At 41.8% G+C, this 17,842-nt stretch overlaps 1 protein-coding gene across 1 annotated transcript; it reads right to left on the reverse strand.

Annotated features, from left to right (window-relative positions):
* Window positions 1-3,246: 3,246 nt before the first annotated feature.
* SPATA31H1 (SPATA31 subfamily H member 1) lies at window positions 3,247-15,374 on the reverse strand. The gene is made up of 2 exons (XM_022574196.3): window positions 14,438-15,374; window positions 3,247-14,044 (listed from the first exon to the last, which is right to left on the reverse strand). The coding sequence occupies exons 1-2, from the start codon at window positions 14,629-14,631 to the stop codon at window positions 3,703-3,705; spliced, it is 10,536 nt and encodes a 3,511-aa protein (XP_022429904.3). The 5' UTR covers window positions 14,632-15,374; the 3' UTR covers window positions 3,247-3,702.
* Between the last annotated feature and the right edge of the window lie 2,468 nt (window positions 15,375-17,842).

Raw genomic sequence — 17,842 nt, forward strand, 5'->3', positions numbered from 1 at the left:
AACTTTTTTTACTGATGCCAGTAAAACGGGAAGAGCAGGATATACTAACAGTCATGATCAAAAGGTGTTACAATCTCCATATGTTTCAGTTCAAAAAGCAGAACTATTTGCTGTAATACTATTGTTACAAGATTATCCAATTGCTCTTAATATAATTACAGACTCTCAGTATGTGGAATTTACAGTTAAAAATATTGAAACCGCTTTTATCCCAGATAATGGATCAGAACTGCATTCTTTATTTTTGCAAATACAACATACAATTAGACTACGTACTGCACCACTTTATATTACTCATATTCGTGCTCATACTCATTTACCCGGTCCATTGGTAGATGGAAATGATTTTATTGATACTTTAGTGGGTACTGTACAATTAGCTACAGCAGAACATCATAGATATCATACTAATGCCAGAGGATTGAAAAATAAATTTAATCTTACATGGAAACAAGCAAAAACTATTCTCCGTACATGCCCGCAATGTGATGCTATTAATCAACCTTGTTTGAATATTGGAGTTAACCCTAAAGGCTTATCTGCTAATACTATCTGGCAAATGGATGTAACTCAATATCCTGGTTTTGGGAAGTTAAAATATATTCATCATTCTGTAGATACCTACTCTCATTTCTCATGGGCAACTCCATTATCTTCTGAAAAAGCTGATGCTGTAATAACTCATTTATTAGAAGCTTTTGCTGTTATGGGAATTCCCGACAGCATAAAAACTGATAATGCTTCTGCATATCATTCTCAAAAATATCAGACTTTTTTTGCCACACATAATATACAGCATGTTACAGGTATCCCAGGAAACAGTACGGGACAAGCGGTTATTGAACGACAAAACCGCACTTTGAAGGACATGCTTATAAAACAAAAAGGGGGAGATGAGGTACAAAGTCCTAGGAAAAGAATACATATTGCTTTATTTACTCTTAATTTTTTGAATCATGGAGAAGATGATCTTAGTGCAGCTGACAGACATTGGACAAAAACAAGTACACAAGAACTTAGACAGCCTGTTTTTATATTAAATGAAAATACTAACACTTGGGAACCTGGCGAGGTTCTTCGTTGGGGCCAAGGATATGCTTTTGTTTCTGCAGGAGCTGAATCCTATTGGGTGCCGGCTAAGAAGATAAAGCTTCGGGCTGGCAACTAAGCGTAGCCTTGATGTGACGGCAATGACGAAGGGATGTGCGGAGATGGATTTGAGCAAGAGAGCATTCCGTGTGCCATTGGATCAAACAAAGAGGGCGTCTCCATTGACTTGGGGGCAAGTGAAAAAGTTTGCGGGCACTGCTGAAAACCTTGTCATTTCACAGGGTAAACCCCTCACTAGCACCAATCTTTTTGTAGCTATGCTGGCAATGTTGTCTGCACAGGTAATAAGCATATCAGCCAATGAGATAAATTGTACTAACCATACTTATTGGACTTATATTCCTAACCCTCCTCTTAATATGGGGGTTACCTGGTGGGATGCCCCAATTCTTGTATATGTAAATGAGTCTGGATGGTTGCCTGGTCCTTTTGATGATAGAGGCCCTTTGAAGCCAGAAGAAGAAGGAAGGATAATAGAAAATAACACTGTGGGTGTTAATGGACCTCCTATTTGTATGGGAAAGGGAGATCATTGCCTTAAAATGAATTATCAGGCATGGTTAAGTGTTGTCAAAAATGAAAGCACATATCATGGGTTATATCTTTTAAGTGCTTATAGTTTTAAAAGTTTTAATTCCACTCTTCATGAAAATGTTTCTGCACCTTATTTGCCTCCATGCCAGGTGCCTCTTGTGGATCGATTATCGGATTGGGTCCATTGGACTCGATGCTGAGGAGAAATGGCTTGGGTTCTTGTTAATACTTCTTGGGGAAGCGTCATTGATTGGAGCCCTTTTGGCTCCGCCCTAGGAAAAAAGGGTTTGAAGGATTTATACTGGCATAAAGAAGATAACACTATTTATAGCGATACTATTAATGATACCATAGTATGGCATGCTGGAGGGTTTTCTCCTCCTGGTCCTCATTTAAATGGCTATCCTATCCAAAAGGACTTGTGGAAGCTTATGGCAGCTCTGAGAAAGATGAATGCCTGGGTAGGACATATGGTTAATAAATCTGAAAATCATAGTTTGATTTTTCATAAAGATGTTACTCGGTATACTCGTAGTTGTGTGAAATTACCTTATATATTGTTAAAGGGACCAGCTGTACGGAATGAGACTCAAGGTATTATAATGTGTAAAAATTGCTCTCTGTATACCTGTATTAACTCTAGTATATCTTTTAACATATCTAGTGAAAGTTTGTATATCTTACGAGCTCGGACAGGTCTTTGGCTTCCTGTCAATCTTGGAAGGGAATGGCAAGAATCTCTTCCTATGGCTGTTTTGCAATATTCAGTTGATGCGTTAAAAAGAAGTAAAAGATTTGTAGGAATGTTGATTGCAGCTGTCATGGGTATTATAGCCATAACAGCTACTGCTGCAGTTGCTGGAGTTGCTTTAGAACAATCTATTCAGACCGTTGACTGTATAACTGACTGGCATAAACATTCTGGAATGCTTTGGTCCCATCAACGACAAATTGATTCGGAAATATATTCGGAAATAGCAGACTTACAACAAGCTGTGGTTATGTTGGGGGACCAACTTGTAAATTGACAAAGACAAGCTACGTTGTGACTGGAATCAAAGTGCCTTTTGTGTCACTTCAGTTCCATATAATCAGTCTGCATTCCCTGGGACAACAATAAAAAAGCATTTATTACATCACAAAAATTTGACAGAAGAAATTGTAAATTTACAAGGGAAAATTCAACAAACTTTCCAGAAGAAATTACAACGACTTAATTCGCAAGAAGTATGGACTGGAATTATTCAAGGACTTAATAATCTAAATCCCATGTCTAAATTACATGCTTTATTTGGTTCTACTGCAGGATTGTTAATGCTCATTATAATAATAATCATATGTTTAGCTGTAGTTCGACGACGAGTGAAAGCTACCCGCCATGCAACATCGCAACAAGCTGCCGTGTTCTCCTTGATGCTACAAAAATTGTAAAACAAAAAGGGGGAAATGTAGTGGGATAACTGAGGACATGGAAAGGAGATGTGACCCATGAGCCGCCCTCCCCAGGCAAACTGGGGGCTGGCGAATAAGCCAGAACTGCCAACAGTCCTGATTGCTTTGAGCCCACCCCCACCCACCCCCCACCCCCCGGCAAACCGGGGGCATGCGAATAAGCCAGAGTTGTGAACAGTTCTGAATGCTTCGAGCGCCCCCCCCCGGCAAACCGGGGGCCTGCAAAAGAAGCATTGAGTGCTCTGGGCACTGATCCATGAGTTGTCCTCAGTATAATCAGAGTGGTGGGAACGCAAGGAAATGTCCTTGTGCTACTTCAGTATAACCCAAATAATGGTGGGAACTTTGTGCTGTTCTTGCGCTCAAGGACGAAGCACGGCAGGTGCTCACGAAAGCCAATTATTGCTTGTATAATTAATAAAAACATAGGTTGCTGCTTTGGCACTTCTGAAATGTTAAGAAAACAAGTCTTAAAGTGTAAATCTATATAATCCTTTAATATAAGTTAGGACAGACGGCGCTCTTTTGCCTGAGCGAGCGGCAGCCCTCTATTGCTGTGCTTCGGCACAATTCATGTCGTGTGATGAGCTTACTTTCGGCCCTGTCCTAAGATACTACAACACAAACCAAAGCCATAATTCTGTGTGCTGTTTGGAATGCCTGCTTTAGGCCCCGAAAAAGGAGTTGAATGAATTTTGGTGGGGAAGATTTCTTAGGTTGTCTTTTTGAAGAGGCGGTAGTTGTCTGAGACGCTCCACACCTCTTCCTTCTTAACTGGCTTGGTAATTCCTTAGAGGACCTCTGTATTATGGCTGTACTATTTGTGTAGAACTTTGTGTTTTGTGTTCTGACTTCCCTGAGGATTCTTTTCATTGGATGTTTTGAATCATGGGTCCTTTTTGTTCTCACTTTAGCCCACTTTTCATCCTGATTGCTTTCAGAGTCACTCTCTGATAGAGAGTGAACTTCAGTGAATCCATAGTGTCCAGCCTCTCTAATTTCTGTCTTTTCTACTAGGCCAGGGCTGCCGCCTTGCCTTCGGCTGATGTGGACTTGTATAGGAGCAGGACACTGGGAAGACCCAGACTGGAAATCTATTGTAGAAGTAGGACTCTTGGAAGCTTGAGTATAGCCTTTAGCTTTCCTTAGTGATGTTGATCTAAGGCTCCTTGGTGTGATGGGTCTACCTCTTCTATGATACTCTGGGACTTGGGGTCTTTTCCTAGTTTGCAACCTAAAGCCAAGACGCAACCTGATCTCTCCACGGCCTTCAGGAGTGCTTACAAGGTGAAGCTGTGGATAGATAAGAAGATAAGTTCCAAAAGTGGCCTGTAATTTATGACAGCAATTAAATCCTGAACATCGGCCACACTGTAGGCAGATAGGGTATTTTAGAACCAGACCTGAAGCTAAAGGTGGAGGTACGTTGGGGGGTATCTGACTCCTTAACAGTTTTGCTGCTATTTTTAGCTGCAGATCTCGTAGAAGCTGGAACTGTTCTGGGAAGTCAGACTTGGCCTGGGGAAGATAACTTGGCTTGAGGGAGTGTTGGGACTCAAAAATCCTTGTCTGTGAATCACTCTGTGAGTTCTTACTCTCTTCCACTGGAACAGAAGCTCTCCTAGCAAAAAATACGTTGAAGGAAGACTCTGACTTTGCTGGGGCAGAAAGCTGACTCCCTGTACATGAAACAGGCATGTGCTGAGTGACTTCCTGGGAGGTATCACAGGGCTTTGAGTTTGTTTTCTTTATTCTCACTCTAGTGCCAGAGTAGTGCTGTATTATGGAGGACATGGAGACACGTGTCCACATCCTTAAGGCCATTCTTTTCTCATGACCATGGCATGAAGTATGTCTCTGAATGTAGTTTTTGACAACTGAAGGCTGAGAAATAGCACCTTGACCCTTCTCAAGCAGACTCTGGGAAAATTCCATCAATTCAACTGGAACCCCAAATAAATTCTGAATAGATTGACAGGTATCTGCAGTGGCTCTTTCTGTTAAAGATGTTTGAGAATAAAGCTTCCTTTCCATGCTGGTCCCCAAGACATTGCCCAGCGTTAGCATACTGGAGAGGTATTTTCGAGGCAGTCGCTGCCTCCAGGAGCGACTCTCCCAGACATTCCGTCGTCTGCCCAGGACAGGCCAGGTAAGGCCTCTTCGAGCCCCTGATCCTGCCTGGAAGATCCTAGATAGTGATCTCCAGTTTTGTGGTGGATGGTGGGAAAGGCTCCGGAATGTGCTCCCTGACTCCTCCACCTGTTTCCTCTTAATCCTTTCGTTAGATATGACATCCACTCCTGGGATCTCAGAATTTAACTTAGAAGAATTCATACCTTGAAGTTTTGAAATGGAAGTTAATTCAGAAGTGTTTGTGCCTTGCAAATGTGGCCCAGGGTTGCATCCAGTAGAAATTACACACTGAAGTTTTGGTTCTGAAATGAATGCAGAAGAATTCACATCTTGCAAATTAGGCCCAATGCAGAGCACCTTAGGTTTTCTACCTTGAAGCTGTGGACTAGGATTCAACCCAGAGGACTTTATACCTTGCACCTGTGACCCAGTATTGACTGGCATATAATTTACACACTGAAACTGTGGCCCTGGATTCTGTTCAGAGCATTTCCCACCTTGTAATTTAGGCTTATGCTTGAATTCCAGAAACTGCTCATCTGGAAGCTTCATTCCTGTGCTCAACTCAGGTTTTACCTCTTGCAACTGTGGTCGAGGATTGAACTCGAAATATTGAATATCGTGAAGCCTTGTTCCCAGACAAAAATCAGAAGATTTCACATCTTGCAACTGTTGGTCAGGATTGAATTCCAAAGATTTCACATCTTGAAGCTTTGTCCCTTTACATAATTCTGAAGATTTTATATGTTGTGAATGTGTCCCAGGATTGAACACCATGACTTTTACACTTTGAAGTTCTGGCCATGGATTCAACTTATAAGATTTCTCATCTTGCCACTGCTTTCTACCACTGATCTCAGACAATATTCCACTATGAATCTTTGATTCCAAGGCCAACTCAGAGGGTTTTGCAACCTTGAATTCTAGACCAGGGTTGACCTCTGTAGAGTTCATTAGTTGAAGCTTTATATGTTCAGAAGATTTTGCACCTTGCAATTTTGCCTCAGGGTTGAATTCCATAGATTTCACACCTTGAAGGTGTGCCTCTGGTGTCAACATAGACAATTTCCTGTCTTGTAACTGTGGAGCTGAGTTAAACCCCAAAGATTTCACATCTTGTACCTTTGTACCAAGAGTCGATTCAAAAGGTTTCATATCTTGCCACACTGGCCTGGTGATGAACTCCACAGATTCTCCACTTTGAAGCTTTGTCTCTGGTGTTAACTCTGAAGATGTCACACCTTGCAACCATGGAACAAGAGATTTCAAATCTTGAAGCCTCCACTCTAGCATCAAATCAGATTTCTCACCCTGTCTCTGTGGTCCAGGGTTGAACTCCACTGATTTCACACCTTGAAGCTTCCTCCTCTGGGTTAAATCAGATTTCCCACCTTGTAACTTCAGTCCACAGTTAAACTCTAAGGATTTTACATCTTGAAGCTTTGTCCCTTGAATCAACTCAGAAATTTTTTTGCTTTGTGTCTGTGGTCCAGAGTTGAACACTGATTTCGCTTTCGGAAGCTTTGTCCCTGGGATCACTTCAGAAGATTTCATACCTTGAAAGTGTGGTCTAGAACTTAACGGCTTAGATTTTACATCTGGAAGCTTTATACCCATGATCAGCTCAGAACATTTCATATCTTGTAAGTGTGGGCCTGAGTCCAACTCTACAGATTTCACACCTGGAAACTTCCTCCCCAGAGTCAAATCAGAAGATTTCTCACCTTGTAACTTTGGACTAGGTTTCAGTTCTACAGACTTCACACCTTGAAGCTTTTCCCTTGGGATAACTCCAGACAATTTCATACCCTGCAAGTTTGGTCCAGACCTGAAATTCATAGATTTTACATCTTGAAGCTTTATACCTGTGATTAATTTGGAAGATTTCATATCTTCCAACTGTGGACCCGACCTGAATTCCACTGATTTCACTTTTTGAAGCTTTGTCCCCAGTATCAACTCAGAAGATTTCACACCTTGCAATGGTGGCCCAGATTTGGACTTCACAGATTCCACATCTTGAACCTTTGAGTCTGAGATTAATTTAGAAGATTTCACTCTTTGCAATTGTGGCTCACAGTTGAACACGAATTTCACATTCTGAAGCTTTGATCCCAGAATCAGCTCAGAAGATTTCAGAACTTGCAACTGAGGACTGGGGCTGAAATCTTTATGTTTTACATCTTGAAGCTTTATCTTTGAGGTCCATCCAGAAGATTTCACACCTTGTAACAATGACCCAGGGTTGAAATCTGTAGATTTGACACCTTGGATCTTTTTCCCCACAGTCAATTTAGAAAATGTTGTACCTTGCAACTGTGAGTCAGAGATGAACTCACTAAACTTCTTATCTTGGGACTTTGTCTCAAGTGGTGACTTAGAAGATTTTAGGCCTTGCCACTGTGGCCCACTGTTGAAATCCTCAGATTTCACACCTCGAAGCTCTGTCTGAAGAGTCAACTCAGATGACTTCATACTTTTCAAGTGTAGTAGGGAGTTCAACTCTATAGTTTCATCACTTTGTAATTGTGACTCTTGGCTTAATACCCCAGATTTCACCTCAGGAAACTCTGGCTCTTGTGTAAGCAATACAGACTTCACACCTTGAAGCTGTGTTCCTGGGGATGATGGTAATGGTTTCCCTTCTTGAAACCATGGTCCTGGGATCAACTTAGGAGATTTTCCATCATGCAAGTGAGGCCTAGATTTGAACATCATGGGTTTTATATCACAGAGCTTTGACGTGGAAGTCAGGTCACATGATTTCTTACTTCTAAACTGTAGACAAGGTTTCAAATTGAGACCTTGAGGCTGAGGTTCTTGGAGTGATGCCAGAGATTGTATACCTTGGAGCTTTGGCCTTGGAGTCAATACCGATGGCTTCTTATCTCTTAATTGTATCAAAGGTTTCAACCCTGCTGGTTTGGCACATTGAGATTGCAACCCAAGATTTAGCAGAGATTTCACACCTTGAAACACTAGTGCAGGCATCCACTGAACAGCTCTCATACTTTCAAGCTGTGGCTTTTGGTGTAACTCCACAGTTTTCCTACCTTGAAGCTGTGGCTCTGAGGTTGATGCCAAAAATTTTCCTTCTTGCAGCTGTGGTCCTGGGGATACCTCAGGAGTTTCCACACTCTGCAACTGTGGCCCAAGGTTGAACTTCATATATGTTGCACCTTGAATTTTTGGCCCCAGAGGCAATTCAGATGACTTCACATCTCTTAGCTGTATTGAAGATTTCAACTTTACAGATTTGACCCCTTGAGATTGTGACTCAAGATTTGGGGTCAACTTCATAGATTTTACTCCTTGCATCTTTGGCTCTGGAGGGAACTCAAAAAACTTCACATATTGTTGTTGTTGCCCTGAGTTTAACTCTGAAGATTTCACACCTTGAGTTTGAGTTCCTGATGTCAGGTCACAAAATTTGACATCTTCTATCTGTGGCCCTGAGGTTATCTCCACAGATTTCTTAACTTCCAGCTGTGGACTTGGGGTTAGCAACGTAGATTTCATACCTCTTGGACATTGTCCTGGAGTCAAGGCCACAGAGTTCAGATCTTTCAACTCTGACTCTGAGATCAACGACTCAGATTTCAAATCATGAAGTTTTGAGCCTGGGGTCATCTCTACCGGTTTCACATCTCGCACCTGTGGCCCAAGGGTTAACACTGTAGATTTGACATTTCCCAGTTGTGGCTTTGATGTTAACTGCATAGATTTCATACTTCCCAAATGTGGCCCTGGTGTTAACTCCACAGATTTCGTATCTCCCAGCTGTGGCTCTGGCGTTAGCGCCTCAGACTGTAAACCTTGAAGCTTTGAGATTGGGGTCCACTCTACAGGTTTTACATCTTGCAACTGTGGTCTTTGGATCAATTCAGAAGATTTCACAACTTGTAACCATGGTCTTCTGGTCAACTCAGAATAGTTTACACTTGGCAACTGCGGTCTAGGAGTCAACTCCATAGATTTTGCATCTGGTATGTGTGGCTCTGAGACTAATTTATATGAAGTGTCACCTTCAAAGCTTGACATTTGGTCTACTGCCACACATTTTACACCTTGAAACAGTGGCTCTGGTACTAACATCTCAGGCTTAACGCCTTGCTGCTCAGGTCCTGGGGTCAACTTCATAGATTTTACTCCTTGCATCTTTGGCTCTGGAGTGAACTCAAAAAAATTCACATATTGTTGTTGTTGCCCTGAGTTGAACTCTGAAGATTTCACACCTTGAGTTTGAGTTCCTGATGTCAGATCACAAAATTTGACATCTTGTAGCCGTGGCTCCACCTGTTTCACACCTTGAAGCCCTGGAGACATCTTTGCTGATTTAGAATCTTGAAGCCCTAACTCTAGAGTCGTCTCCACAGAAGTCACACTATGAGACAGTGGTCCTGGGGTTTGCTCCCCAGATTTGACACCTTGAAGCTTTGGCCCTGAAGTCAATTCAGAAAATTTGACATCTTGCTGCCTTGACCCTAGGTTCAGTTCCTCAGATTTCACATCTTGAAATTGTAGTTTTGAGGCCAGTTTGACAGATTTCAAGCTGTGACACTGTGATCCTTCAACAGACAGAACAGATTTCATATTTTCAGCTGGGAGCCCTTGACTTGACTGCAAAGATGACTCTGTTACAAATCCTACAGACTTTATATCTGGAAGCTGTGTTCCTGGTATAAACTGCACATGTTTGAAACCTTGATGCTTTGGTTCTGGGGTCAAATCAGAAAATCTGATACATTGCAAGCATGGTCCTGAGTTTAGTTCCATAAATTTCATACTTTGAGGTTGTGATTCTGCAGTCAACTTTACAGATACAACACTTTGATGTTTTGGTCCTGGGATAAAATCTGACAATTTTATTTCTTGCACTGGGGAACCTGGGGTCAATTCATCAGATTTCACACCATGATGTGGTGACCCTGAGATCAAATCTATAGGTCTTTCTCCTTGAAGTGGCAGCTCTGGAGATAACTCTGAAAATCTTACACTATGCAGCTGTGGCCCTTGGAGCTGTGCCTCCTTAGTCAATTCCTCTGATATCATGCTTTGTAGCACTGGCTCTTGTATTGGCTTCTCTGTTTCTACCACTCTGGTAGTAGTTGACTGTTGAATTAAATTAACATATTTCACATCTTGTAATTTTGGCTCTGGCTCCAACTGCCTAGACTTTACTGCCTGGAGCTGTGGCTCTGGGGTCAACTCCATAACATGTGGTTTTGGTCCTGTAATAAACTGTTTAGATCCTACCGCTAATGGGGATGACTCAGAGGTTAACTGCACGTATTTCAAATTTTGCAGTAGTGGCCCTGATATCTCACGTTGCACCCCTGGTCCTAAAGTCAACTCCAGAGATCCTTTTTCTGAATATGGTAGTACTGGTATTACCTCCTGGATGTTTTCAACTGGAAATGTTGCCAACCCCACAGTTTCTGTGTTTTCATATTCTGACCTTAGGGGTATCCCTGATGACTCTGTAACCTGAAGATGTGGCCTTAGAGGAGTCATTCCTGTAGATTCTCTAACTTGACCTATTGGTTTTTGTGTTAATGCTACTTGGGGCAAAGCCTCAGAAGTCAGCCTCACAGTTTCTGTATCTTGATAGCCTTGACCTAGAGTCATCTCTGAAAATTTTTGAAAATGTGGCCTAGGCACCACCCCAGCAGTTTTCAAGACTAGCTGTGGGATCAGTTTCACAGATTCTTCCTCTTGTGGGAAGATCTCAGCAGCTAACTCTGCATGCTCTGTGTCTTGATGCCTTGGTCTGGAAGTTAGACCCACAGATTTCAATCCTTGTAAATGTGGTTCCATGGTCACTTTCCTTGATTCAACATGCTGTAACTGTGTCTCAGGAATTAACCTACTAGATTCTTCCAGTGGCACGTGTAAATCCACAAAATTATTATCATGCATTAATGGCCCTAGAGTCAACTCCTCAGGTTTTATACTTTTGGACTGTGGTTCTGAGGTCAATGGAACAGATTTCACATTTTGAAATTGTGGTTCCAAGATCAACTCCTCATAGTTCATAACTTCTGAATATGGTCCTAGATTCAGATGAACAAACTTCATACCTTGGGACTCTGGGGTCAACATCTTTGATTTCATACCTTGCATCTCTGATCCTGGTACCAACTCTAAAGATTCTTGTATTGTGTGCTGTGACACTGGAGTATCTCCCATGGCTTTTACACCTTGGAACATTGGCTCAAGAGTACCTTGGAATGACATTGAGTTCATCTGCATAAATTCTGAAGCTTGGCTCAGTGGCCCTGGAGTATTTCCTAAAGATGATTGTATCAACTCCCTAGATTCTTTTGCATGGTGACAAGTGTCAGAGGTAAACTTTGCTTCTGTTTCTGGATATCCTGGCTCTGAGATCATCCTTAAAGATTCTGAAGCTTGATGCCATGGGGTCAATCCTTTAGGTTCTGTGACTTGATGGTTCGGTTTGAGGTTCAACTCTACAGATTTTACTGCTTGAATGTGTGCCCCTGGGATCAGTTCCTCATATTTCATATCTTCTACCTGTGTCTCAGGAATCAACCTCCTACTTTCTGCCATTTGAGGAGTTTTCACATCTTCAAGCAATGATACTGGAGCTGTCTCCTCAGATCTTATATCTTGTAACCATGGCTTTGGGGCAAGCTCCACAGATTTCATATCTTCTTGTACTGGTCTTAGAGTCAACTCCACAGTATTTATACCTGGAAACTCTGATGGTAGGGCCAAATGAACATATTCCATACCTTGCAACTGTGAACTGGGGACCAAGTCTATAGATTCCCTACTTTGCAACTGTGGTGCTGGGACTAACTCAGCAGATTTTTCATTTTGTTGTTGTGGTCCCAGGGTCAATTGGATAGATTTCACACCATGAAGCTGAGACCCTGGGGCTGACTGCACAGATTTCTCACTTTGCAGCTGTGGTATGGAGGCCAACTCATCAGGTTTTATACTCTGCAGTTGTAGTTCTGGGGCCAATTCTATAGAGTTCACAGTTGGGATCAGCTGTCCATATTTTACCATTTGTGGAACTGAACCTGTGGTTATGTCTATAGATTTTGAATTTTGCAACTCTGGTCCCAAGATCAGTTTCCCAGATTTCAAATTTTGCAATCCTGGGGATAACTTCATAGAATCCATAACATTAAATTGTGGCATTGGCTTCATCCCCATATACTTCACATCTTGAAGCAGTGATGAATCTTGTAGCATTTCTGTAGATTCTGTGACTTGAGGCAGTGGCTTTTGGCTCATTCCCATAGATTCTGTACCTTGACCCAGTGACCTTGGGATTGTCCCTAAAGATTCCATCATTTGACGGTGTGACTGTGTCACCTCTACAGATTTCTCCATTTGTAGCCAGGTGTCAGATGTCAAACCCATAGTTTCTGTGACGTGATGGCTTTGCCTTGGACTCATCTCTGAATACTCCAGAATTTGATGCCTTGGGGTCAACCTTGAAGACTCCATGACTTGATGAGGTGGTCCTGGGGTTAATGACATAGATTCTGTTCTTTGATGATGTGGTTGTGGAGTCATCCCCTCAGAGTCTAGCACTTGAATGCATGACTCAGGAGTTGACTCCAGAGATTCCTTGGCTTGAGATATTAGCCTTGGGGTCAAATCCTGAGTTTCTACAACTTGTGACTGTGGTGCTACGATCATTCCCATGGGTGACCCCAGTGCTGTTGGAGTTACCTTTAGAGAATGTATGGATTGTTGTGATGGCATTGGAATCAATCCTACCAATTCCATGATTTTAGGTGGTAGCTTTGGAGGTAAGCCCACAGATTCTACCACTCCACATGGACCAATAGTAGTAGGAGAGCAAGAAGAAGTCAAACCATCTGATTGAGTTGCCCTTGGGGTCAACTTTGCAATTTGAGACTGTGTGTCTGGAGTCAAACCCCCAGATTCTATAACATGTGACTGGGTTGGTGGAATTATCCCCATGAAATCCATAGCTTGTAATAGTGTCACTGGAGTTACTTCCAGGTAATCCATCACTGGATGCAATGGCCTGGTGATCATTTCAGGTGATTTTGTATTTTGACATATTGGCCTTGGAGTAATCGTCAGTGGTTCTATGACTTGACTTTGTGGCCTTGATGTTACGTCCACCGATTCCATAACTTTATGCTGTGGCCCTGGGGTCATTTCCACAGTTTCCATGACTGCATGTTGTAGGCTTGGACTCATCTTTCCTGGTTGTATGACTTCATGGTCCAACAATGTGGTCCTTTTCACTGACTCCTTGACTTGATATTGCATCCTTGGGGTCATTCCCTTTGACTGTATGATAGGTGGATGTGATTTTTTAATCATCCCCATAGAATCCATGACTTGAAGCAATGCTATAGGAGTTACCTTCACATTGCCTATGACTTGATTCTGCTGTCTTGAGGTCATCTTCCCTGATTCCATAACTTGCTGCTGAGATCTTGGGGTTACCTCCACTGATTTAATGACTTGACGTGATGGGTTTTGGCTTACACTCACTGTTTCCGTGGCTTCCATTGGTTTCACGACTTCACTTGGTGGCCGTGGTAACAAACCTACAGATTCTATCACTTCTGAATGTGATTCTGGAATTAACCCCATTGAATCCATGACTTGAAGTAATGCCAGTGGAGTAACCTTTATGCTATCTCTGACTTGATATGGTAGCTGTGAGGTCAGCTCCACATTAGTCACTTGGGTCTTATGCTGCTCTAGAACAGGCCCCTGAGCCACAGAAGCAGAGGAGGTGGAAGAAGAAATCGTATCCTGTGGTTCAGGCAAACCCAATTCCATAAGACTTGATCTAAGAAATAAAGAGAAAAGTTTCTATTTGTTTTGAAACAGGAAAAGGAGAAGAAGGAAAAGGGAAAGATAGTGGCCATTTCAAATGCAAAATAATGTGGACCGAGGGAAAACAAACAAAAGGTTTGCTTTCCCCAACATCAGTTATTTATGGAAAGAATTCCTCCACCAGGAGAAAGGGAGGCATTTGTTCCCATTCCAATCAGAAATGATTCAGAGACCAGTTGTTCTTAAACTTTGTTTGAACCCAGAACTTCCCCCACTACCAAGACTAATTAACTAACTAACCATCTTTCTTCTCCCTCTCCTTCTCCCTCCCTCCCTCCTTCACTCTCTTCCTTCCTCCCTCTTAAAAGTTCTACCACCTTCAACCCCAACCAAGAAACTACTTGACCTTGCACTTTCCAGGTGTTGGACGATCTGTTGAAGACTCCTGTCCATTGACCAGCATACACATTCCTGGGACCAGCCCGTAGGGAGTCCTGAAAAGCTGGATGCAACAGAGTATGTCAGTGTAATTGAAGTGATATTAAAGTACTGGTAAGGAAAACAATAAGAAGAGAGACTCAGAAAGGAGACAGCTATCATAGCGAGGGAAGTAAAACAGAGTCCCAGGTATCTTACTCCTAACTTTTATAGAATTTATCAGTAGGGTAGGCTGAAGAGAGAAAGAATAGACACAGTGAAGATCGACTTTACTCACCCTGTTAGGTTAGCTTCAACGCAACCCATCCTGAGATTTTCTTCCCACTGTGGATCTGGGAGTAGAGGTAAAGAATCTATTAGCATTATGACTATTGACATCACCTTAGTTCAACCCCTTCATTTTGCAAATAAGGAAACAAAGACAAAGCCATGCCTAAGATCATAAAGCTTATTAGTGGTGGAGCTCAGATTTAACCTAGCTCTCATTTTGTTTGTTTTTTTAAGCTGTAGGATGCTGTCTTCAGCATGTAGTAGATGTAAGCCATTGGAAAGAGCAGGAATAATCATGATAGGGAGATGGAGTGGGGTAAACAGAGGAATACATATCTTTGGAGGAAAAGATATGTATTATCCAGTGTCTATGCTAGAGAAAAAAGGTACCAAAACTTCCCGCATCAAACTCTTGGTAGTTACCCCTTGTTTGTTCTTCAGTCTCACCGTGTTTCTTTCCTGGTACTTTGAGCTTTGCACAAAAAGAGATTAGGAAAGCATGAGGATAGGAAGCATGGAAAGAATTATGGAGCCATTTACATTTCTTTGGAAGTGGAGATGCTAGAAAGAGTAGGGCTATTTCTTTCATTTACATAGTCGTTTCAACCTTCTTCCTTCCACCTGCTATTAAAGGTTAGCGTCTTAAAACAGACCCCGTAGTTGATTTGTCATTAGCTTTGAACTGAAGAATAGGATCTTTCTGACCTGTGAATTTCTGGATCTTTTTCAATTTATGCTGCTTTGAAGTCTAGAAAGGAACAAAAAGAAAAAATAAAATCAGGTAATACTCTAGGTTAGAGACTTTATTGACAGCGCACTTCATCTCATAGACATAAATATTGATACTGTTGGTATCCATAACCACAGCAACAGTTATGTCATTCATTTATTCATGAATCATTTATTGAGTACTTACTTAGTTCTCAGTATTGTGTAGGGTGCTGGAACTGTAGAGATAAATATGATCCCTGTGTTCTAGGAACTTACACTAGTAGGGAAAATAGATGTCTAAACAGATAAATTACAATACCATGTGGTAAATGCTGTAACAGAAATATAAGTGTGGGGCTTCCCTGGTGGCGCAGTGGTTAAGAATCCTCCTGCCAGGGCTTCCCTGGTGGCACAGTGGTTGAGAGTCTGCCTGCCGATGCAAGGGACACGGGTTCGTGCCCCGGTCCCGGGAGATCCCACATACCGCGAAGTGGCTAGGCCCGTGAACCGTGGCCGCTGAGCCTGCGCGTCCAGAGCCTGTGCTCCGCAACGGGAGAGGCCACAACAGTGAGAGGCCCGCATACTGCCAAAGAATCCTCCTGCCAATGCAGGGGACACGGGTTCGATCCACGGTCAGGGAAGATCCCACATGCTGCGGAGCAACTAAGCCCGTGCTCCACAACTACTGAGCCCACGAGCCACAACTACTGAAGCCCATGCGCCACAACTACTGAAGCCTGCATGCCTATAGCCCCTGCTCTGCAACAAGGGAAGCCACCGCAATGAGAAGCCCACGCACCACAACAAAGAGTAGCCCCTGCTAGCCACAACTAGAGAAAGCCTGTGTGCAGCAACGAAGACCCAACGCAGCCATAAATAAATAAATAAATAAATAAATAAAATAAATCTATAAAAAAAAAAAGAAATGTAAGTGTGAGGGAATAAAGAGAACAGTGATTAACTGCCTGGGAGAGAAGGGAAGAATTCCTCAAGAAGTTGCCATTTGTACTGGAGTATGAAGAATCAACAGAAGGTTTTTAGGTGAAGAAAGGGCATTCCAGGCAAGTGGGAACATCACTGAGAAGATTAGAGCATCATGATTGTTAGGTGCACTTTTGCTAAGTAGTGAGAGATGAAGCTAAAAACATAGGTGGAAGCCAGATTATGCCAGATTATGTGGGATTTTTATTTTATCCTGCAGGTCAGAATTTCCCATCCAGTAGTTAATAAACTCCTGGGGTTTCTGCAAGGGTGTTCCAGGTCATTTTAAAGGCATAAATGACACTTGTTACAATTTCAAATAAAACTTTTTTTATTTCTTCCCTTTATATTAGGACATCAGTCTCTGAAGGTATATTAAAAGAGCCTACACAACAATTAATTAGGGAATCATGAACATGCTCATAATGCAGTAGGCCAGTAGTAGAATAACCCTAGCTGCAGTGGTAGTTTTGAACTTCGGACGGTTTTAAATTGATTTTATACTTAGTCATATATTATTTAATTTATGTCCATAATGGACTGTTGATTGAAAACATAAGCAAAAGGAAAACGGATGTTGAAATACAGGTTGATGTATTTACAAATGATCTTTCTATATATTTATCTCAAAATGATCTCTACATATCATAGACCTAAATAATCTCCCACTAGAAAACACTTGGGAATGCTGAATAAAATACAACAAACATCTTTTAAATGCAGAATGTAGCTCCTTACAAGAAAGTAAGGGAAATCTCCAGGTCAAAAATCAGAAGAAAACTGAAAAACAAGAGTGGAAACTAGTTGAGACTTCAATGCCTTAGGTCATTTGCAGTGTCAGCCACTGAGGGACTTAGGTTAACAGTAAGGTGGGGACAAAGATAAGGCCCATGTGAAGTGGCCATTTAAATGAGACCCCAGGAAAAAAAGCCAGGCTTGTCAAATTGCTGCACACTTGGTAAAAAGTGGCTAGAAAAAAATCTGCTCACCAGACAAGGAAACTTGAACTCTGGGTGGGAAAAAAAGCCTTCTCTGAAAATTTTAACCAAGAGTCTATCCTCACACCGGTTTGAAATTCTAATTTATATTCCTTGTGTAGTCCGGAACCCTCAAAATGAAAATAAATGTGGTCCTGGGCTGATAATGCCCCTAGGGCAAAAGGCAAAAGTAAATATAAATCTTGAAAATTGAAGTAGGAAAGAGAAGAAAAATAGTTTGAATAACTATATTAATAAATGTGAAATGCCTAATGCAATGGTTAAATTCTTAGAAAAAATATAAAATATAAAAATTGGGTAAAAAGAAATAGATCATTTGAGTAGACCAATAAGCATGAAAGCAATTGAAATGATACTCAAAGACATTATCCATCAGAGGTAATGAAAGGATTCACCAAGGTTTCTGAATACCA

This window comes from Delphinapterus leucas, chromosome 13 (assembly GCF_059928025.1).
Source record: "Delphinapterus leucas isolate spDelLeu-1000000601 "Yukka" chromosome 13, BTC_Dleu_Yukka2, whole genome shotgun sequence".
In the NCBI taxonomy this organism is placed as follows: domain Eukaryota; kingdom Metazoa; phylum Chordata; class Mammalia; order Artiodactyla; family Monodontidae; genus Delphinapterus; species Delphinapterus leucas.